A 24,038-nucleotide genomic window follows, 5' to 3' on the forward strand; every position below is an offset into this window, starting at 1 on the left:
GTAGCCTTGTTTGCCGTGTCATGTGAGTCAATGTAGTTTCTGTGCATTTCCAGGCGGAATTGGGAGACTTAGAGACGTGGCAAGAGAACACCAATGCTTGGGAGGAGGAAGATGCCACTTGGCAGGCTGAAGAGGTTTTAAGGTAACTGCCGCTTTATCACTTCTTGAATACATTTTCCCATGCCTTGCTAACATTGCTGCAGAGAACTAGGGGGGTTATTTTCAAAAACTGGAGAGTGCAAAATCTGGAGCAGCTGTGCATGGTAGTCAATCAGTTTCTAGCTTTAGCTTGTTCAATTAAAGAGGAGGTCCACCTAAAAAAAAAAATATTAAAAGCCAGCAGCTACAAATACTGCAGCTGCTGACTTTTAATAAATGGACACTTACCTGTCCCAGGGTCCAGCGATGTCGGCAGCCGAAGCCGATCAATCTCTCGGCAGCTGCCGCCGCCATCCTCGCTGACTCAATCGGGAAGTGAAGCTTTGCGGCTTCACTTCTCGTTTCCATACTGCGCATGCGCGACTCGTGCTGCGCCTCCTAACTGGTGCCCGCTATCTCCTTGGACCTGTGTGTTTCCCAGGAGATGGCGGGGGGACGGGAAGGGGCGTGACTCCCGCAGGAGTCTATTCCCAGAAGTGGGTGCAAATACCTGTGTTATACAGGTATCTGCACCCCCCTCCCCCCTGAAAGGTGCCAAATGTGACTCCAGAGGTGGGGAGGGTTCCGAAAAGCGGAGGTTCCATTTTTGTGTGAACCTCCGCTTTAAGCTTTGACAAAAAAAACCTGAGATCAACCCCTAGCAATGCATAGCTGTGCATGTTCCTACTTCTCAGACCTTGCTGTCAAACTGACAAAGTAGTGATCGAATGATAGTGTCTTGTTGACTGATGATACATGTTTAATCTGGATATCTTGGCTTTAATCATCTCTGGGCAGGAAAAGGGTAAAGAAAGGTCTAAAAGAATAGAAATTGCCATTGTTAGCGATGAATGAGCTTGGCAGGGAATGGTATACAGGCATAATGGCGAACATACAAAAATTGCCAATAGTTTACACACACAGGCAGTGCTGGAAGTATTACACAGATGTAATAGAAGCCTGTACTGACAGAAATACAGACTATTGTTGATGTCTTCTGGAAATACTAGTTGCCCTGACTGTGATGCGGATCTAAAGTTTCATAGGGCACTGACCTGGAACATCAATGATTCAGGTCAGGAAAGTGATGTAGCGTCTTCTCTTTTGCCGCCTTGTTCTTGGTTAGTGACCCAGAAAGTATGGAAACTTGTTGATTCAGCATGATACCCAGATGTTATAGTGATCTCTATCACAGTGAACAAAGAACATTCAGTTCATTGATTAATCCTCCAGGACAGCCTACAACCTCACAGTTAGTGAGTCCTATCAATAAAAAATACGAGAGTATGGGGTGCTTTTACGATCATACAATTCTATTTTCACAAGTATGAGGATACAGATATAACCTGCTTGGCTGGGATATCCAATGTGGTGCTCCACATCATTCCTGTTTTGTATAAATCTCCTTTCAAGACCTTCGTCTTCATCTAGTGAACAGAATTAATGAAATGTAGGGTGAATTATGCATCTATGGCTCTGATTCATAGGATTTTTAAAAAGCAGCTCGGCAGTTTCTTAGATGGTATGTAGTTCAATCGAGGAAAGGTGAGTATAAGACCGGCCGAGGGAGCAGGGGACAGTAAAATGTAAGTGGTGCCGCTACACTATCCTTTTTTTTTTTTTTTTTTTTTTTTTTTTTTTAAGCACACACACAACGTACAAGTACCTGAATGTCTGTCTTTATATTACCCTCTTATGATCCCCTTCCACTAGGAATGTAAAAGGGAGGAGGAACACTAGAAGCCAATCAGGTTCTACAGCAAATACATATGCTGACAAAAAGCAAAGATACCTTTTTTGTATGTTGTTGCGCCTTTGATGTTCAATCAACAGGCCGTGGCCGGGAACGTGACACCATGGTGATAACTCTTAGCAGAAAAAGTGGTGTCGCCTACCTAGTTGTGCAATGAGCTGTATAAATCTCTAGGGTAGATAGACAGAATTACAAATTTTCTGGCGCGTAAGGCATATGTATTTTGTCTGTATATTTTACCAATCCATGTGATCTGTTCATGTTTTGAATAGGCAGCAGAAACTTGCAGAGCGGGAAAAGAGGAGCGCAGAGCAGCAACGGAAAAAAATGGAGAAGGAGGCTCAACGGCACCTGAAGAAAGATCAAAGCAAAATCGGGGTGAAATTATCGTAACACCCGGCCAGAAGAGATTGAATGGTAGGGCGTGATGCCGATACAGACATTTCTACACGTTTTCCAATGTTTTCACGTCGAGCCTGGATGATAACATCCCGACGATCCGGTGGCTGGGATATGTGGGGACAGGAACCCCCGTCTACCTTTTTAAGACTTTTGACTCTGCAGTAGATCACAATTGCCTCCTCAGAACTCTGCATGAGACTTTTAAAATTTAAAGAACACAGTGGTGTAAATAATTCCTTGGTGGAAAATCTACTGCCCCCTAATGCTATGTGCAAATATGTAATTACTAAATAAAGAATTTTAAATAAATGTAATTGATTGTGATTTTTTTTTTTTTATTTGTTTAACTGTTTCTTCTTGTCAGGAATGGTCCACCCAAAATGGATATTTTAAGTTGCAAAAGGGAATTTCGTTATGATACATGAGGACTTTCCATTGTCTTGGATCTGTCACTTGTACCATAGAATTCTCCAAAAGATGACAAAAGGCCACAATGTAGCAGCTGTGGCGGGTGAGTGAAGCAAGGGGCACAGTGCAGAGGTCTGGTATCTAGAGAGCCAAGGCATTTGGTCACATGACATGATCTCTGCACTAACCACTTGCTGATCTACGTTGGCAAAATGGCATGGGTGCGCAAAACGACGTACCCGTATGTCCCTCCGTCAGCGGCTAACGAACGCGTGCCCGCGGGTCCCCTGGACTCTGTCCGCTGGTGGCCCGCGACCGTGGTACGGAGAGGCAGAAAGGGGAGATGCCTATGTAAACAAGGCATTTCCCTGTTCTGCCTAGCAATATGACAAGGATCTTCTGCTCCCTGTCATCGGGAGCAGTGATCTCTGTCATGTTCTAGTGAGCCCATCCCCCCCCTACAGTTAGAACATGCTGAGGGAACACAGTTAACCCCTTGATCGCCCCCTAGTGTTTAACCACTTCCCTGCCAGTGACATTTACACAGTAATCAGTGCATTTTTATAGCACTGATCATTGTATAAATGCCAATGGTCCCAAGATAGTGTAAAAAGTGTCCGATCTGTCCGCCGCAATGTCGCAGTCATGATAAAAATTGCTGATCGCCGCCATTACTAAAATAAAAAAAAAAATTATAATAAAAATGCCATAAAGCTATCCCCTGTTTTGTAGATATAACTTTTGCGCAAACCAATCAATATTTGCTTAGTTCGAGATATATATATATATATATATATATATATATATATATATATATATATATATATATATATATATATATATATATATATATATATATATTTTTTTTTTTTTTTTTACCGAAAATATGTAGAAGAATACATATTGGCCTAAACTGAGGAAGAAATGTTGCTGTTTTTATATATTTTTTTGGGGGATATTTATTATAGCAGAAAGTAAAAAATATTGCTTTTTTTGTTTATATCGCAAAAATAAAAACCATATTTCAAATACCACCAAAAGAAAGCTCTATTTGTGGGGGGAAAAAATTTTGTTTGGGTACAACGTTGCATGACTGCGCAATTGTCAGTTAAAGCGACGCAGTGCTGCATCGCAAAAAAGGGCCTGGTCAGGAAGGGGGTAAAATCCTTCCAGGGCTGAAGTGGTTAATGGATAAGTTCACCTTTTGTAAAAAGAAAAAAAATGCACATTGTTTTGCAGGTAAAAAAAAAAGTGCATTTTATTATTATTTTTTTTTTTACTAGGAGCTTCTAAAGCATTGCACCTGCAATCGGCAGATCACAGGTGTGATGCAGGGCTGACAGTGAACTACCTAGAGTGCTGCATCTGTAACATGTTACAAAAGGTACACTTATCCCAAGAAAGAGGATCTGCCAGTTGGAATTCGTATTAATCCTTTGAAACGTATATAAAACAAAAATGTAATATAATATTGCTTACCAATCCTTAAATGTGGTGGCTGCATTTTTTTCCCTTTTTTTTTTTTTTTTTTTTTTTTTTTTTTTTTAGGCTCTTTTTTTATTTATTTTATTTTCCCACCTGTTGATCTGGCCAGTAACACACTTCCTATTTTGGGCTGACTCCACTCTATGGAAGAGCAAATGGAGCCACCCTTGAATAGTAGTATTGCTGAAACAACTAATCGAGTATGAAAATAGTTGTGAATGTGAGGAGCAATGCTTCATGGGACATGTAGTCCTGGGCAGGAGAAGGAAGATAGTCATTGTAAAGACAGACCGACACCGACAGGGGACCCCAGAAGAGGAGGAACCAGGAGTGTCAGCGGGGGGACCCCAGAAGAGGAGAATCAGGGCTGCTCTGTGAAAAACCTTTGCACAGAGCAGGTTAGTATGACAAGTTTGTCATTTAAAATAAAAATAAAAAATCCAACATTTGCAATCACAAGTGCTCTGTGCAGGGAAGATCAGCATCTGAACCCAGAGGCTGACGGATCTGGCAGGAATATAAGGCATTACAATTACATTCAGAGTAAGTTTACCAGTATTGTGCGTTTATATTTAAAATGATTATATCCATGAAAAAGGTCTCAGCCTTTTGTACTACTTTTAATATAAAAGATTTATATCCCACGCCACTCCTTTTATGTAGCTTCATGTCGGTCTCCTAGTTAAAATACCCTGTATAATATAACCTACTTCTGGAGAGATATTCTATATCTTTTTTTTTTTACTTTCACAACCCCTTAGTAGTGATTTGCTGTTTTTGTACTAGTACCTTTTTTTTTTTTTCCCCCCCTTTTCAATAAAAATGTTCTCTTGAGTCTGATATGTATCAGATTTACCTTCTAATAGTATACACTATATTGTCAAAATATATTGTATTGGGACACCTGCCTTTACACACAACTTTAATGGCATCCCAGTCTTAGTCCATAGGGTTCAATATTGAGTTGGCCCACCCTTTGCAGCTATAACAGCTTCAAATCTTCTGGGATGGCTGTCCACAAGGTTTAGGAGTGTGTCTATGGAAATGTTTGACCATTCTTCCAGAAGCACATTTGTGAGGTCAGGCACTGATGTTGGATGAGAAGGCCTGGCTCGCAGTTTCCACTCTAATTCACCTCAATGGTGTTCTAGTCAGTCAAGGTCAGGACTCAGTGCTGGCCAGTCATTTTCCACCACCCCAAACATGCTCATCCATGTCTTTGTGGACCCCAGGGGTTGGGCTTTCCCCCTTCGTTACAGTGAAGGGAACTCTTAAGGCAGTGAAGGCGAACCTTGGCACTCCAGATGTTTTGGAACTACATTTCCCATGATGCTCAACTACACTGCAGAGTGCAAGAGCATAATGGGAAATGTAGTTCAAAAACATCTGGAGTGCCAAGGTTAGCCATCACTGTCTTAAGGCATCAGCATACCAAGACATTTTGGACAATTTCATGCTCCCAACTTTGATTACAGTTTGGGCATGGCCCCTTCCAGTTCCTACATGACTTCCCACCAGTGCACAAAGCAAACTCCATAAAGACATGGATAAGCGTGTTTGGGGTGGAGGAACTTGACTGGCCTGCACAGAGTCCTGACCACAACCCAATAGAACACCATTGGGATGAATTTGAGTGGAGCCTGCAAGCCTGACCTCACAAATGTGCTTCTGGAAGAATGGTCAACCATTCCCATAGACTCACTCAAACACTTTTCCACCAAACTGAGGCATGCTGTGAGTAGGAAAGGCTATAACTGACATAAAATGCATTGGCAACAGTAGGGGAGTTCTATACTCTGTACACAACAGGACAGCTAGTAGGACTGGCTTGCTGTTTTTCTCAGAATTCCATACAGAGTTTAATCTAAAATTTCAGCCATCTCTCCGTACCGTCCTTATAAAATACCAGCAAACCATCTGTTGGGATACTGGCCAATGGTACAGGTCATCCTCATGGATGCATCACACTTATTATATAGCCAAAATGACTTGGACCCTTCACCAAATATTTTGTTCCTATATTTCCATTGAAGAACACTGTAAATGCTACAGCATAAAGACATTTTAGACCAGGGAAAGGTAGTGTTGCAGAGATCCCATCAGGTCTTTGGGAGTCGTGTTTGTGGCGGTCAAGTCTTGCAATGCCTCATGGGACTTTTAATCCTACAACAGCTGGAGGGACAATGTTTGCCTATCCACAGATAACTGTGTACTTCCAAACTTGTGGCAGAAGGCTCTTCAAGCATGGCTGTGCCCCTGTGTACAAAACCTCCATAAAGATACTTCTATGGCCTGCTTAGGCCCTGCACAACTTTGGTATGAATTGAAACAAGCCTGTATGGTGCGTTATGGTCAGGTGTTCAGAAACTTTTGTCTGTATAGTGTACTTGCCAAAAGATTTGCATCAATTATATATATAATATCTTGCAACCCACCCACATGCACTTGCATTGGTGAAGGTTTCCTTCATTCATTCCCCCACTCCTGACTGCAACCCATCCAGTACCAACCTTCAGCCTCGAGACGACAACAATTTTTTTTTTTTTTTTTTTTGCTATGCAGCCTTGCACAGGCTTTGTAATGAAAACCTTCAACTAGCTGTCAGGCTGTGCATTTGCGATGCTTCCCTATTCATTTTTATAGGATGGCCATACTCAGCAGGACTGCTGGTGGTTGTCACGAGTATGGGCATCTCATAGGGATGAAAACAACTGCGGCACACTTGTGCATTGTGAAGAGGTGTGGTCCAGAGATTTTTCTTTCTCAAGGAAAAAAAAAAATAGGATTTTTTTTCTTATCATACTTACCTATAAAATGCTTTTGTTTGAGTACATCATGGGGCACAGAGTCAGGCTAATATTCATAAGCTACTGGGTTATACTCCGTCACCAGCTGAATGGACACTGATAGACCAAAGGTCTTCAGCCAGGAAGTGATCCCCTATATAACCCCTCCCACACAGGAAGCACTTCAGTTTTGTAGCAAGCACTGAATCCTCAAAAAAAGAAGAGAGGGGAGGGATCTCTGTGTCCCATGATGTACTCAAAGAAAAGGATTTTACAGGTAAGTATGACAGAAAAAAAAAAAAAAAATCCTATTTTCTTTTTCATACATCATGGGACACAGAGTCAGGCTAATATTCATAATCTATTGGGACGTCCCAGAGCATTAGCCTTGAGGGGAGGGAGACACCCTGCCAAACAATAGCTATCAGAACTTATATGGCAGCCCGCAGTACACTGTGGCCGAAAGCTAAAGCCTTGGCTGCTCGAACATCCACTTGATTAAAATTTTGTGAACATATGCACTAAAGACCAGCTAGCAGCCTTAGGCACAGATACCTGATGGCGAAAAGCCCAGGAGGTTCCTACACCCCTGGTAGAATGAGCTCTAATCCTAAAAGGAAGGCACTTTACATTATGGACAGTAGGCCTGAATGACCAATTGACGAACCCAATTGGCTTTAGAAGCTGCCTGCTCTTTCTTGGGTCCTTTTGGTAAAACAAAAAAAAAAAAGGAGTCTGACCCTCAGATCTAGACAAATAAACCTTGACTGCCTGGACAACGTTCAAAGAATGCAGTCGCCTCTCTTCTGCCGAACAAGGCTGAGAGAAAAAAAAAAAAGAAGGCAAAATAATGTCCTGATTTAAATGAAAGGCTGACACCAGGTTTGCCAAAAAGGATGGAACAGGTCGTAACACGACCCTGTTGTGGTGAAAGATCATGTATAGTTCCGTGCACGAAAGGGCCACCAACCCTGACACTCTTCAAGCCGAGATGATGGCCATCAGGAAGGCTAGCTTGCGTGACAGCAAGTCTAATGGAATTTCCTTGATAGGTTAAAATGGTTGTTTCTGTAACACAGACTACACCAAGTTCAAGTCCCAAGGACACATAAGTGACCTAATTGGGGTAAGCAAGCGAGTTACCCCCTCCATAAAGGTTCAGATCAGTGAATGGGAGGCTAAAGGCCTTTGGAAGAATACTGATAGGGCCAAAACTTGACCTCTGATTGTACTCGAAGCTGAGTGTAGAAAAGAGAATTCTCCCAATCACGTATTTCCGAGGATGCCATTTTCTGGCTTCACACCAAGCAATATAAAAGTCTTCCAGACCTTATGAAAAGTTTTCCTAGTGACAGCTTTTCTAGCATTCACCAAGGTAGTCACTGCTGATCCCAAGATGCCACAGTCCTTTAACACCCTGGCTTCAATAGCCATGCCCTTAAAATAGAGACTGTAAAATGTGGTGGTATATAGGACCGTGAGACAATAGATCAGGGCGATGTGGAAGCATCCATGACCCATCTATTGTCAGTCTCACAATCTCCTGGAACCAGGGCCTTCTGGGCCAGGCTGGTGCCATCAGAATGATTGGAACCTCCTCATTTTGAATCCTGCGCAACAAATGTGGAAGGAGAGGGATCGGAGGGAAATCATAAACCAGGGAGTACTGGCTCCATGGAACTATCAGAGCATCTGCCCTGATTGCTAGAGGATCCCTTGTTCGGGACACAAATTGCTGTAGCTTGTTGAACCTGGATGCCAATAGGTTGACCACTGGCCATCTCCCACTCTGGCAAATTTCCTAGAACACCCCTGGGTGTAGGGACCATTACCCCAGGTAGATCTGCTGGTTGCTGAGATAATCTGCCTTGCAGTTCTCTACTCCCAGGGTATGGAATGCGGATATAAAATTGGCACACTTCCCTCTGCCCAGGCTAGTATGTGGTTCACCTCCTTCAGAGCTTAACGACTCCTGGTACCGTTCTGGTGGTTTATATAGGCCACTGCAGTGGCATTGTCAGACTGAACCCTGATAGGGCAGTCCTGAAGCTCCACCGTCCAGGATTGTAGGGCCAGACGTACTGCCCATATTTCCAGGACGTTGATGGGCAGGATCTGTTATGTCCCTGACCATTTCCCCTGAGCCCTTATAGGGTCGCTCCCCAGTCTGAGAGACTGGCAGCTGTAGTCAGTACTCTCCAAGTTACTGGGTGAAAGGATTTTCCCTTTCGCAGGTTCTGATCCTGCAACCACCAGTTTAGGCTTAAGCGTGCCAGAGGAGATAAGCACATTGGATAATCCAGGGCTTTTCCTCTTCTGGTCCAGGCCAACAAGATGTCTTGTTGTAAAGGCCTGGAATGGAACTGGGCATAGGACACTGCCTCGAAGGAGGATACCATCCTCCCTAGAAGACTCATACAGAGCCGAATGGAGGGTTGTCTGATGCACCTGAACCTTTAGGGCACAGATTCTTACGGGTGGCAAGAATATTCTTGCTTTAACCGTATCTAGGATCAGACCTAAATACTTTAGACTTTGAGCTGGTTTCAAGGCTGACTTTTCGGTTTTTATGATCCAGCCTAGGCTTTTCAAATACCGTACTGTGCATATTATGCTCTGTTCTAGAGCCTGTAATGAGTTATCTCTGAGTAAGAGGTTGTCCAGATACCCGAGCACTAGGATCCCTTGGGGTCTTCAAAAAGGTCCTAGCACCAGTACTGGGTCTTTTTTAACACCTGGGGAGCTGTAGCCAGCCCAAAGGGTAGAGCCACAAACTGAAAATGACGTTCCTCTACTGAAAAACGTAGGAGACTCTGATGAGGCTGAAAGATAGGCGTCTTTTATATCGATGGAGGCTAGAAAGTCTCCCCTTTGGAGTGAGGCTACTACTGAGCGTACAGACTCCATCCGAAAGGACTGTATCAGTAGATACTTGTTCAGGAATCTTAGGTCCAAAATGGGCCTTGTGTCCCCATTTGGTTTCTGAACCTTAAACAGGTTTGAGTAAAACCCTGTGCCCCTTTTGGATACCGGAACCTCTACAACAGAGGTCTCAAACTGGCGGCCCTCCAGCTGTTGCAAAACTACAAGTTCCATCATGCCTCTGCCTCTGGGAGTCATGCTTGTAACTGTCAGCCTTGCAATGCCTCATGGGACTTGTAGTTTTGCAACAGCTGGAGGGCCACCAGTTTGAGACCCCTGCTCTACAATCACTCCTTGATGTACTAGATGATGTTGGGCCTGACGCAATACATTTCTTTTTGGAGGATCCGAGGGAATGCTGGACCTTAAAAATCTGAGGGGGGACCCCCCCGCAACTCTAGCTTGTAACCGCGAAATTTAATTGAGGTGAACTACTCGTCCTGAATTATTGTTCTCCAAATTGCCACAAAGTTCAGCAGCCTTCCCCCCCACTTGGAGTGGGGGCGTCCCCTCAAAAGGAGGGCTTGCTGCTGGGTTTAGAAGAATCTTGGACCCAGGGCCTCTTCTGGCCCTGGCCCTGCAGCTTGCCCCTGGCCCTAGTGCCCTGTTGGTGGCGGAACCGCCTTGACGCCGAGACATTGGAGGAAGCAGTCCCTGAGGTTTTAAACGAGGGACGCCTGGTGCTTTTCTTCACAGGAAGTAGAGAACTCTTCCCTCTGGAGATCTTTTGGATATATTTGTCCAAATGATCACCAAATAAAACATTCCCCATGAAAAGGGAAACCTGCCAATAACTTTTTACAAGGAAGCTTGGCTGACCAGTTCTTATGCGCAGACGCTTATGGCTTATGTACAGGTGAGAGAGACAAAACGAGAAACCTGCTGTACTGAATCCTTTAAAGGCATCAATAGCAAAACACAGTGCTTGAGAAATATCTGTCTTACTTTCAGGCAGATCATCCTCCTGGTTAGGCCGTTTGACCTGATCCTTTACGGACTGGCAGATACAGTGGGGCAAAAAAGTATTTAGTCAGCCACCAATTGTGCAAGTTCTCCCACTTAAAAAGATGAGAGAGGCCTGTAATTGTCATCATAGGTATACCTCAACTATGAGAGACAAAATGTGGAAACAAATCCAGACAATCACATTTGTCTGATTTTTGAAAGAATTTATTTGCAAATTATGGTGGAAAATAAGTATTTGGTCACAAGCAAGATTTCTGGCTCTCACAGACCTGTAGCTTCTTCTTAAAGAGGCTCCTCTGTCCTCCACTCATTACCTGTATTAATGGCACCTGTTTGAACTTGTTATCAGTATAAAAGACACCTGTCCACAACCTCAAACAGTCACACTCCAAACTCCACTATGGTGAAGACCAAAGAGCTGTCGAAGGACACCAGCTGGGTGTGCGGCGGGACGTTCTGTGCGCGCGCAGTCCCGGCGAACGGGCGTGACTGTATACGCGTATGACGCGAAACCTTGTGCGTCCAGATAAAGGCTACTGCGCATGGGCGCCATACAAACAACTGATAAGTCCAGCGGCGCTTTTGCGAACTCACGTGTGCCCTGGTGAACCAAGGCAAAATCATACAGGTAAGAAAACAGCCAGATACAAGCAAAAAAAAAAAAAAGGTACACTTTGCAAACACCCACAGCTAGCCCAAAAACTCCCCTGTATGGTCACCGCACACAGGCTCTAGCTAGCTTGACCGATTGTTACAATAACTGGGACATCCCACAATAATAAGTAAAGGGGTTTCACTTACCCGTCCAGGCGCAGGGCAGCTTGGAAACTAAGAGCCCAAACTTCACCCATCACGGAGGGTTCCTGTCACTTGAGGACCTTCAAGGACTGGGTACCCTTTTCATGTTTAGGGTCCACTCCCTTGGACCTGTACAGCACTCTGCAGGAATGCCTTAGCCCTGTGGTGTCCAGGATTCCACTTTGCAGGGTCCAGCGCCCGGAGGCCACATTACAGACAAAACCTTGCAGGATCTTGAGTCTTTTTTGCGAGGCTCAGGTACCATTTATCTAAGCATACAAGCCTGTGTCAAATGGATCCGATCGGTCAATCCCTTGATTCATTTAAGAACCGTTTGTGGGACTAGAGACCTCAGAGAGCTCAAATAAACTGTGCCATCCACCTTGCAGACACTGGTAAGAAACTGAAGTGCTTCCTGTGTGGGAAGGGTTATAGAGGGGATCACTTCCTGTCTGAAGACCTTTGGTCTACCAGTGTCCAGTCACCTGGTGATGGAGTATAACCCAGTAGGTAATGAATATTAGCCCAAAATTATATGCAAAACCCTGCGAGCCACTTACGGATAAATGCCTACAGAATGATAAGTGAACAGTGGAGATCAGCTGCAAACACTCAGTCACGTTCCATATTCGTGCAAAGTATTAAAGATAAAAACAATGTGTCTGCGCTAGAAGAAATCGCTACACTCAAAGTGCAGTATTAATAAACATAAACAACATAGGTGTTGATATAAATGTGCATGCGTGAAAATACCCCTAGGTGCTAAAGTATAAAGTGCACAGTGCTATGTAAAACACAGAATGTGAGTGATCAAACAAAACAACATATCAATTAAAATATCAAATAAAATGCAAGAGGATATAACAAATAGTGAATAAATAAAGTCCAAAACCGTGTATATCCAATGATATAAAAGTGCCCAAATAAATTAGTCCAAAGATTTGGTGAATTTCACATATCCTATCTTCCAAAGTGTGCCACCAAGAAACATGCTGTGGTGTCTTCCAGCCGCCCCCACAGGTGTATATGCTCACCTTCCTGTGTGTGACACAGCGATTAAACTATGTCAAACAAAGCCTTGGAGCCACTCCTGTGCTCATTAGGAACCAGCTGTGCAAACTTCCAATGTTCTCAAATGGAGATGGTTTATGCAAGAGAAAAAAACTCCATAGCGCAATATGTAGGTATAAAGGATTTTAATCAAATAATTAACTCCCCTAGCTGGGGTACTCACATATTGTGGGTGCGTGAGTGCACCATCCTTAACAAGCATAAAACGGTCAATCTCTCGGTGTGGCGTGCGGTGTGGCGTATGTAACGAAAATCTCCTTCTCTCTCTCTCTGCTGACAGCTCCGTCCAGGCCCCTCCCCTACGCGTGTTCGGCACCGGGACCACGTGCCTTCTTCTTCCCCCTGAAGAAGGCACGTGGTCCCGGTGCCGAACACGCGTAGGGGAGGGGCCTGGACGGAGCTGTCAGCAGAGAGAGAGAAGGAGATTTTCGTTACATACGCCACACCGCACGCCACACCGAGAGATTGACCGTTTTATGCTTGTTAAGGATGGTGCACTCACGCACCCACAATATGTGAGTACCCCAGCTAGGGGAGTTAATTATTTGATTAAAATCCTTTATACCTACATATTGCGCTATGGAGTTTTTTTCTCTTGCATAAACCATCTCCATTTGAGAACATTGGAAGTTTGCACAGCTGGTTCCTAATGAGCACAGGAGTGGCTCCAAGGCTTTGTTTGACATAGTTTAATCGCTGTGTCACACACAGGAAGGTGAGCATATACACCTGTGGGGGCGGCTGGAAGACACCACAGCATGTTTCTTGGTGGCACACTTTGGAAGATAGGATATGTGAAATTCACCAAATCTTTGGACTAATTTATTTGGGCACTTTTATATCATTGGATATACACGGTTTTGGACTTTATTTATTCACTATTTGTTATATCCTCTTGCATTTTATTTGATATTTTAATTGATATGTTGTTTTGTTTGATCACTCACATTCTGTGTTTTACATAGCACTGTGCACTTTATACTTTAGCACCTAGGGGTATTTTCACGCATGCACATTTATATAAACACCTATGTTGTTTATGTTTATTAATACTGCACTTTGAGTGTAGCGATTTCTTCTAGCGCAGACACATTGTTTTTATCTTTAATGAATATTAGCCCGACTCCATCTCCCATGATGTATGAAAAAGAAAGAGTGGTCACCAGGACTCCACTGGAAAAAATAAAAACACAACAGGTTGCAACTTTTCCTGGTCCTATCAAATATTTCTTGCGCCTAGTTTTGCCATCAATAAAATAAAGATATAAATGTACAAATATTGCTATTTTTCACTAGACTGCTTGACTTCTGAGAGCAGCTACTTTACATAACAGAATGGCAGTTACAAAATTGTGACAACTCTATCCTTGCCATACAAGATTCAAGGAGTGTGCAAAAGTGAAAAAGACACCAAAATAAGCAGATAGATAAGGTCAGTTTATTGAATCTGTACATACAGACATTGGACAAGCAAAATGTGTTTGCATACAGCAACACAAAAAGTACATAATAAATAAGGAAACCGACTTTTTTTTTTATATATTTACTGTACACAATAAGGTTTATAAATACATCTCACCATGCTACGTTACACTGTAAACACTTTGCAATAACCTCTTTGATATACAGGCACATCTCTGGGTACGAACATGCTCTGACACAATGCAGGTACTAATAGAACATTACATTACCATAGGTAACAATATTTACTTCACAGATAGCCAAGCATACCTACAGCAGAATGTGGGGCTCTATGAAATGAGGCAACTGTGCTAGGAATATTCAGAACGTTATGGACACTTCAACATTGTATACAAATACAACAACAAAGTAGATTACATTCAAGAGAGTCTCCATCCAGCTACAGATCTGAGTTGTCTCTTAAAACCGTTTCAAGTTGTCCCTTGACAAGTATTATTTAGTGCAATTTCCAGCACTTCTTAAAGTTTTTTTTGACTGGTTGTATCAGATGATAGGCTGGTAAAACAAAACAAAACAAAACAAAACAAAAAAAAAAACCAGTCACAAACCAGTAAAGAAAATCAGTTACAAGGGACAACCATCACCCGTTTCCATCGGCAGGAAAAAAAAAAAACGAAAGACACACACACACACTCACACTCTATTTTCCCAGCCATGGGGTAGAAACTAGGTTAAATGCCCCATTTCCTCATTTTATCTCTTGTAGACTCGAGGAGCAAGCAGTCCTTGGCAGAGTTCCCAGGTTTGCCCCTGCGGCAGCCATTGTGACATAAAAAAGGCATTTCGGTTATCCAGCGAAATTCTGGATTGTAAAAAAAAAAAAAAAAATGAAATTCAGTAGCAAGAGTCAGAGGCCCTCATGGCAGTGGCAGGTTGGCAAAACTGGTATTTGGTTGCAGAAATCTTGGCACTGGAGCCCCGTAGAAACATAAGCAGCCAGTGGTTCAACATGCCACCATACATCCATAACTGAAATGCCAAAAGTCATCAGTATGACGACCACTTAAATCTAACAGCTGGGTGGACAATCCCTTTAAAGAAGAGTACTTCGAGATCAGTGAATGTTCCCAGTGCAGGAGAGTAAGGGAAAAAAAAAAAAAAATCACACATTAAGCATAGCTAATAAACTCAGTATGAGCAGCAAGGCTGCAGTATAAAGAATTTTAGAATTTAGAAGTGCATTTATAACATTCAAAAACTTTTGTTCTTTAGTACATTTAGTGCAATATTTGTTAGGGGAGAAGAAAAGCTATTAAATTTATTATTTTCAATTAATTTTGCTTCAGTAAAAGAAGCTGAAAGTGAGAGGTGATAAAGTGCAAATAAAAAAAAAAAAAAAATTGGTGCAAATATGACAAATTGAATTTTTTCAATTTGATAAGTGCTCTATGTAAGCAAAATGCATTAAAGGGGAAATAACAAATTTCCATAAACTTCAGAATCTAGCAGCAATCCACTAAGGTACAAAAAAAAAAAAAAAAGCCATGGAATAAAGGGAACGGTGTCAATCCATGACCGGGGAATTCATTCTGAACAATCACTTTAAACCATTATTATTGATGGTGATTGTAAAACATTACATTGCTCATCCTTACTGCTACCATATTTAAAACTGGTATCCTTTGGTAGTAATTTAATTCCAGCATGAAGTCAATGTGAGTTGTATTTGCTCCATTTTGTTTTAGACTTTGTTTGCTTCCTGGGCATCATGCAATCAACACAAAGTGATCAAGAGCTACACTCAATTGACAAGTGCTGGGGTTATATCCGTATCCTAGGAACCGCATGGGTCTATTAGATTACAAGAGAAGATTAAAACTAATTAGAAGGTAATATACAGATTCCCCTTTAAGCATATAGGAAAGGACAGTGTCCTATTAACATTCTAGAGGATTGAAATTCTAGAAGAAAAAAAAAAAAAAAAAGGTAGGGTTTAAATATAAGGGCTGTAGGATGTTTTCCTAAGAGTATGCAAAGCCATTAGACAACAGCCACGCATCATAGTGCCAATGTTATACACAGGGTCTGGATATCCTCTTTGTGCACTTAATGCCCATAGAACTGTAGGAATAATGGGCACAGCCACCACAAACAGGTCGGTCAAAAAATGGTCACTCCAGTGTCTTTTAGCTATGCACATGTGTTGCATATCTCTGCTTGGCAACTCTGGCAAAGGTCCTCCAAAATCAAGTTCTTTCATGGCACGGTTTGAGACTGAAAGGGTATCCTTGCCCAGAGAGTCAGGGGATAAAAGGATAGCAACGTTTGGATCATCAGGGGTCAAGTCAATGAGATTTGTGGAACCAGAACACTTGGCATGGAGACCACACATAATGGAAGATGATGTATTAATAGGTTGGTCATTATGGGCCTTATACATCTTGAAGATGAACTTTTCAAGGTCAAGGCTGTAAGGAACAACATCAGTTTGGATTGCCTGTTCCATCCTTTGTGAACCCTGGGCCCATTTGGAATGTATTTTCTCAATTTCTTTATCAAAACAAGCTGTGGATTGCAGTTTGGTAGAATTTAGATTTGCCAAGCTACCAAGATCACTTCTTGTTTCCATCAAGACCTCATCGTAAAGGTCATCTCGGTTTGCCAGATCATCATTCAAAAGGAGATCACAGTCTGCCATCTCCTCAGTTGCTTGGTCCTCCATTAGAAGTCCTTCTGACATCTTATCATAAATTGCACTTTCAGTCAGAGAAGCTCCTGGAGAGTTACAAAAATAATCCAAACACGGTTCATCTCGAAATTCTTCATCTTGAGCCAATTCCATAGTACGCAGAAGGGTCTCCAATTTCTTGTTTTGAATATTTATGTCTATGAAGTATTTCTGAATTCCTTTGTCTTTCTCAGCCAAACTGTTTTTCATAGTTTCAATGAACTGCTTTAGTTGCTTGATCTCCTTTCGAGCTTCTTTCAGAGCGAGCTGGGCCTCAACGCGATGGCATTCCTCTTCAATCCAGTCTTCCCTCATACGAGCCAACTGAGACTTCAGGTCTTCTATTTCTGCTTCCCTGTAATGTCAAAATAATGTTTATTATACTACAAATAACAAAGACCCTTGGATTGGCCAATGTCTAGTTCTCCTGATTCAATACATTAAGACACTCATAAGACTGGAGCAGGGGCAATACCAGACTACGCCAGCAGATGGAACCTCAAATTGCAATTTCAGTTCCAGTAAAGGTGAACAGGAGTGAGGGCCATTTTGAGTATACAATAAAAAAAAGGCACGGCATACATAAAAAACAAAAATAAATCTATACTAAAATCACATATATACAGAATTCACAGATATGACTATGGTTAGTCATTAAAGGATAAGTTAAAAAATAAATAATTGCAGGTAAAAAAAAAAAAAAAAAAAAAGTGAATTTATTATTTTTTGTTGCAGGAGCCTGGAAAGCATTGCATCAGTGATCAGTAGATCTCCTGCACATGGTCAGTGTATCTGCTTGCCTGTATATGCCGTACGGGTAAGCTGATACTCTCTGGCAGGAAGGCTTCATGAACTACCACAGCACCGTGGTAGTTCATTGAGAACTACAAGCCGACAGCCGCTAAGGATGTCGGGTCTTGTAGTTCATTAAGACACACAGAGCCCCTTTCAAACAGTGACAGCAGTACGGGGAGAAGTTCCCTGTACTAGCTGTCACAGGGAGGGGGGCAGCACTGGGAACATGTTACATGTTCCACCCTAAAATCGTGTGGAACATGTAACATGTTCCCAAATATGAACTTACCCTTTAAATATAGAATAACGTTTTCAATCTGGTAGCCCATTAGGAACATGCAACTCCCTTAGTTAAGGCAATACATCAGAATAGTAGAAAAATACAGTTTAACATATTCTAGGCCTTTTAATTGTTGCCTAATCTAAGGCAGAGGATTCCACACAGACATCTAAGAAGGCTCACACACAATAAGGCAACAAATGCTGCAATACAGAGAAGGAAGCAATTAAGGTAGAATATAGGTGAAGGATTTTGGTTGAATGGGCAAGTCTCAGGTTTGAAGTAGGGATGAGCCGAACACCCTCCTGTTCGGTTCGCAGCAGAACATGCGAACAGGCAAAAAATTCAGCAGAACACACGAACACCGTTAAAGCCTATGGGACACGAACAATCAAAAGTGCTCATTTTAAAGGCTTATATGCAAGTTATTGTCATAAAAAGTGTTTGGGGACCTGGGTCCTGCCCCAGGGGACATGTATCAATGCAAATTTTTTTTTTTTAAACTCAGTTTTTTTAATTGAAAAAAAGAGCATGGGATTTCTCCCCCCACCCCAGTCCATTACCAGGCCCTTTGGGTCTGGTATGAATATTAAGGGGAACCCCGAACCAAAATTAAAAAAAAAAAAAAAAATTGTGTGGGGGTCCCCCTAAAATCCATACCAGGCCCTTCAGGTCTGATATGGAAATTAAGGGGAACCCTGCGCCAAAAAAAAAAAAAAAAAAATGGCATAGAGGCCCCCCAAAATCCATACCATGGACATACACCTGGGTCTGGTATGGATTTTAAGGGGAACCCTGCACCAATTTTTTTTTTAAAACTAGCGTAGGGGTCCCCCCAAAATCCATACCAGACCCTTATCCGAGCACGCAACCTGGCAGGCCACAAGAAAAAAAAAAAAAAAAAAAAAAAGAGGGGAAGGGAACAAGAGAGCAGCCCCCCTCCTGAACCGTACCAGGCCACATGCCCTCAACATGGGGAGGGTGCTTTGGGGTAGCCACCCAAAGCACCTTGTCCCCATGTTTATGCGGACTAGGGCCTCATCACCACAACCCTTGCCCGATGGTTGTAGGGGACTGTGGGTGGGGGGCTTATCGGAAATCTGGAAGCCCCCTTTAACAAGGGGACCCCCAGATCCCAACCTCCCCCCTTGTGTGAAATGGTAATGGGGTACAAGTACCCCTACCATTTCACAAAAAAAAAAGTGTCAAAATGTTAAAAACGACAAAACACAGCTTGGGAAAAGTCATTTGGAAAAAAAAAAAAAAAAAAAAAATGTCCCACAATGTCCATTCATCTTCTTCTATCACGCCGCCCGGACAAAAAAAAGAAAAAAACTAAAATCCGCGACTGATCCGCCTCCATGGGAGGCTCCCGCTGTCTGATGAGTCTTCTCTTGTGATAGCCCTTATATAACTGAGGGCGGGGCCCCCCTCTGATGCCACGGGGACTTCCCCATGGCGTCAGGGGGGGGTCACCCGTTTACGTAACCGATAAGCCCCCCCGCCCGCAAACCCCCACAACCACCAGGCAAGGGTTGTGGGGATGAGACCCTTGTCCTCATCAACATGGGGACAAGGTGCTTTGGGGAGCTACCCCAAAGCACCCTCCCCATGTTGAGGGCATGTGGCCTGGTACGCTTCAGGAGGGGGGGCATTCTCTCGCCCCCCCTCTTTTCCTGCGGCCTGCCAGGTTGCGTGCTCAGATAAGGTATGGATTTTGGTGGGGACCCCTATTCCATTTTTTTTATAATTTGGCACAGGGTTCCCCTTAATTTCCATATCAGACCCGAAGGGCCTGGTATGGATTTTAGGGGGACCACCACGCAATTTTTTTTTTTTTATTTTGCTTCGGGGTTCCCCCTAATATTCATACCAGATCCAAAAGGGCCTGGTAATGGACTGGGGGGGGTCCCATGCTCTTTTTTTTCCTATGAGTTTTGTCTATATTGCAGATACCTGACAATTCATTACAGCCGCAATCAGTTTTAAATGACAATTTTTCCTTTAGAAATGTCATTTTGCTGTGGTACTGTTCTAAACACAGGAAAAATGCGCCACTTTACAGCCATACTATAGACACCCCCCAGGCACAATATTTAAAGGAATATTTCATTTTTATTGTTTCACTTTAAGCATTAAAAAAAAAAAAAAAAAAAAAAAAAAAATCACTGCTCCCGAAAAAACGACCGTTTAAAAAAAAAAAATTTGCCTTGATACATGTCCCCTGGGGCAGGACCCAGGTCCCCAAACACCTTTTTATGACAATAACTTGCATATAAGCCTTTAAAATTAGCACTTTTGATCATTCATGTTAGTGTCCCATAGACTTTATCGGTGTTCCGGCAGCTTTGGAATTTGCCCCAAACACCACATATTGTTCGATGTTCGCAGAACATCCGAACAACCAAAGTTTGGCCGAACTTATGCTCGAGCCAAACCGTTCGTCCATCCCTAGTTCGAAATCCTGGATCAATAAGCAGGAGTCATTTAGAGGGGTTGCAGCTTGAATGATCATAATAAAAAAAGTACACCATTTTAACAGGATTTATATTTTCTAGCTTGTGACAAAGTCAAAGAATTCAACCAGAAAACACTATGGGGGAAATTTACTAAAGCTGGTGAACTCAAAATCCAGTGCAGCTGTGCATGATAGCCAATCAGCTTCTAAATTCAGCTTGTTCGATTAAACTTTGACAACAAAACCTGGAAGCCGATTGGTTTCTATGCAGAGCTGCACCAGAGTTTGCACTCTCCAGTTTTAGTAAAATAACCCCCTATGTTTTTGGATGACGGATTACGGTGATGCCGCGGACATAGCCCATTTTGATTTCAGCAATGCATCCCATTACAATCCACATATTGACCTCAAAATTTTGTTTAAGTTAGGACTTAAAGTGATTGTAAAGTCTTGTTTTTTCCCTATAAAAATAAACATGTTATACTTACCTGCTCTGTGTAGTGGTTTTGCACAGAGCAGCCCCAATCCTCCTCTTCTCAGGTCCCTCTTCTGTGATACTGGCCCCTCCCTCCTGTTCAGTGCCCCCCACAGCAAGCAGCTTGCTATGGGGCACCCGAGCCGCGTCACAGCTCCCTGTGTCCATTCAGAGACGGACCCCCGATGGATCCCATCCCCTCTCTTCCCTGATTAGCTAGCCAACTTTGGTTGACAGCAGCGGAAGCCAAATGGCGCTGCTGCTGTGTCTCAGCCAATCAGGAAGGAGAATAAATCGGTTGGCTGAGACACTCGTGCCTTTACAACTCCTTTTAAAGCATAACTAAAAAGGCAAAACTTTTTGTATTAGTTTTGAATAGAGTGGAGAGGGATTAGAATGCTTGTCGTTTTTTTTTTTTTTTCTGTCTGTGCTCCCATTAATGAGATTCACCCTTTTTTGTTCTGTTTACCATTATTAAGAGTAAGGGCTCTTTCACACGGGGCGGATCAGTGATGATCCGCCCCGTGAACACCCGCTTGCTCAGCGGGGATTGCTCCGCCGATCCCCGCTGAGCAGGAAAATGACAGGTCTGTCTCTGCACACTGTGCAGCGACGGACCTGTCAGAGCGCCGCTCTCCCCTATGGGGGATCAGGTGATGACGGACCGCAGAGTCCGTCGTCATCCGATCCGATAACGGATGGAAAAGTAGGGTTTTCCTCTGTTACACTTTTCGGATTGGAGTGGGTCGGATGTCAGCAGACATGTCACCGCTGACATCCGACGCTCCATAGAGATACATGCATGTCCGTTTTTCATCCGAAAACGGAAGGATAAAAAAAACGGACATACGGATCGTCAGTGTGAAAGAGCCCTAAAAGTAAAAGAAAATCCCAAATTTTGGGTTGTCCCCAGAAAATTACTAGAGGGTAAATCTTTCAATGGGGACACTAGTTCTGGTGACTTGGGGGTCCCCAAAAAATTCCCTTAATTTGCAGCGATTTCCTCCCACTTCCTGTGTGGCTATGGGACAGGAAGTGAAGGGAAATCTCTGCAATGGTACGGTACACAACTGACAGAAAAAAAAAAAAATCTAATCAAAAATTGATTTTTTTGATTTTGTAGAAATATGTTTTAATTGACTTAATTGGCTAATGTTTTTAATCTCTTTTGAATCTTTTATCATGAGCCTATCTCCTTCCTTTTTTTTTTCTGTGTTCAGTAATATTGTTAGAGATTTTTTATTCATTTCTATGTGAGATAGATAGATATAGATATAGATATATATGATGTCCCGTATGTTTTCACCAATTATTGCATTTGCATGCCCATTGACTCCGCCCCATCCCACTATAAAAGACTTCCCCTCCCCCATCCTCTATGCTTGAAAAAGGAGCGCGGCTGCCATACCACTCGCAGTACGAAAGCTCAGAAACGTGTCGCATATTAGTGACGTCACAGCCCCGCGCCGTGTGTTCCAAGCCTCGCTCTGGATGAGACCTGTCACCGCACGGCTGTCTTCCACCTTGCAGCGGTGAACAGCGAGGACAATAAGGAATAGCAGGGCCGAGTGCCATGGCTTTGACAACTCACTACCTCAACCCCTCCCTGGATACCTTATGTCCCAGCAGGACTCCCACCACACCAGTGATAAGCGGATCTCATCGTATCCTGATCATCCATCCTGACCCTGCTTTTGGACAATATCCAGCTCATCTATGTGCAACATTGCGATCTCTCATGTGAGTTGATATTGCTTTTTTAAAATAAAGTATTTTACTATCTATTCAGAGGCTCCCCTCTCCTTGTTTTTGTCAAAGTAAACAGACAGATCCCCGTTCTGACAGGGGAGGAGAGAGGGATCTGCTGTTCCTAGTGATCAGGAACAGCGATCTCTTCTCCAGTCAGTCCCCCCCACCCCCCAGGTAGAAACACCTCCCAGGGAACACATTTAACTCCTTGATTGCCTCCTAGTGTTAACCCCTTTCCTGTCAGTGACATTTACACAGTAATCAGTGCATTTTTTAGCACTGATCGCTGTATAAATGTCAACGGTCCCAAAAGTGTCCGATCTGTCCATCGCAAAAATAAATAAAATTGCTGATCACCGCCATTACTAGTAAAAAATAAATGTATAAAAATGTCATAAATATATACCCTATTTTGTAGACGCTATAACTTTTGCGTAAACTAAATGTACGCTTATTGCGATTTTTTTTTTTTACCAAAAATATGTAGAAGAATGCATATTGGTCTAAACATGATGAAGAATTCTTTTTTATTTTTATTTTTTGGGATATTTATTATAGCAAAAAGTAAAAAATATTTTTTTTTCAAAATTGTCGCTCTTTTTTGTCTATAGCGCAAAAAATAAAAACCGCAGGGGTGATCAAATACCACGAGAAGAAAGCTCTATTTGTGGGAAAAAAAAAGGACATCTATTATGTGTACAACGTCACATGACCACACAATTGTCAGTTAAAGCGACGCAGTGCCATATTGCATAAAATGGCCTGGTCAGGAGGTGGGTAAATCCTTCCGGGCTGAAGTGGTTAAGTATGCATGTGTGATATCTGATCAGCGTCTGTGGAAGCTTTAGGTCAATGTAGTAGCCCATGCTACTACAGGAATGGCCATGGTCTTCTAGATGCCGCGCCGACTAACTGCCCTTCTACATAGTAACCACAGGGTATTGCTCATTTAGCTGCCAGAGAACGCCTTGCATTTTCCTCAATTAATGCATAGTGTTCTCTGATTGGACAAAGTGGAGATGGGGGGGGGTGGTAATATAATAATTCATTGAGAAAAATGCAAGCTGTTCTCTGAATGGCAACTTCGCCAAGCATGCAACTTCCTATAGTTAGTACGCAGAAGGGCAGCTGCTTGGCACAGCACCTGAAGATTGTGACAGGGTGCTCAAGCTACTACAGCGATTTACAGCTTCCTCAGAAGACGATCAGGTATCATGTATACATACTTACAATGTGCCAAGCTGGCCCAATGTAAGTATTCAAAAAATAAAATCTCTGGAGTTAGTTTTAAAGTCTGGTGGTTCAATGGATATCAGACTGGCTATAGGATAGATATCAGTGCACTTATTACATAGTAGGTGAGGTTGAAAAAAGACACAAGTCCATCAAGTCCAACCTATGT

General features: G+C 42.7%; 2 protein-coding genes across 10 annotated transcripts in view; one reads left to right on the forward strand and one right to left on the reverse strand.

Moving 5' to 3' along the window:
• EBAG9 (estrogen receptor binding site associated antigen 9) overlaps nucleotides 1–2,607 on the forward strand; it is a 36,083-nt gene extending 33,476 nt beyond the window's left edge. The window contains exons 7-8 of the mRNA XM_073632158.1: nucleotides 54–142; nucleotides 2,164–2,607. Of these exons, the coding sequence (XP_073488259.1) occupies nucleotides 54–142; nucleotides 2,164–2,284 (210 nt within the window). The 3' untranslated portion in view covers nucleotides 2,285–2,607. The remainder of the gene's footprint in view (nucleotides 1–53; nucleotides 143–2,163) is intronic.
• Nucleotides 2,608–14,145: 11,538 nt separating this feature from the next.
• The window catches only part of SYBU (syntabulin), an 85,488-nt gene continuing 75,595 nt past the window's right edge, over nucleotides 14,146–24,038 (reverse strand). For all 9 annotated transcript variants that reach the window (XM_073632165.1, XM_073632166.1, XM_073632163.1 and 6 more), the window contains one exon: nucleotides 14,146–17,234. In XM_073632165.1, coding sequence (XP_073488266.1) covers nucleotides 16,145–17,234 — 1,090 coding nt within the window. In that variant the 3' untranslated portion in view covers nucleotides 14,146–16,144. The remainder of the gene's footprint in view (nucleotides 17,235–24,038) is intronic.

This window comes from Aquarana catesbeiana, linkage group LG05 (assembly GCF_042186555.1).
Source record: "Aquarana catesbeiana isolate 2022-GZ linkage group LG05, ASM4218655v1, whole genome shotgun sequence".
Lineage (NCBI taxonomy): Eukaryota > Metazoa > Chordata > Amphibia > Anura > Ranidae > Aquarana > Aquarana catesbeiana.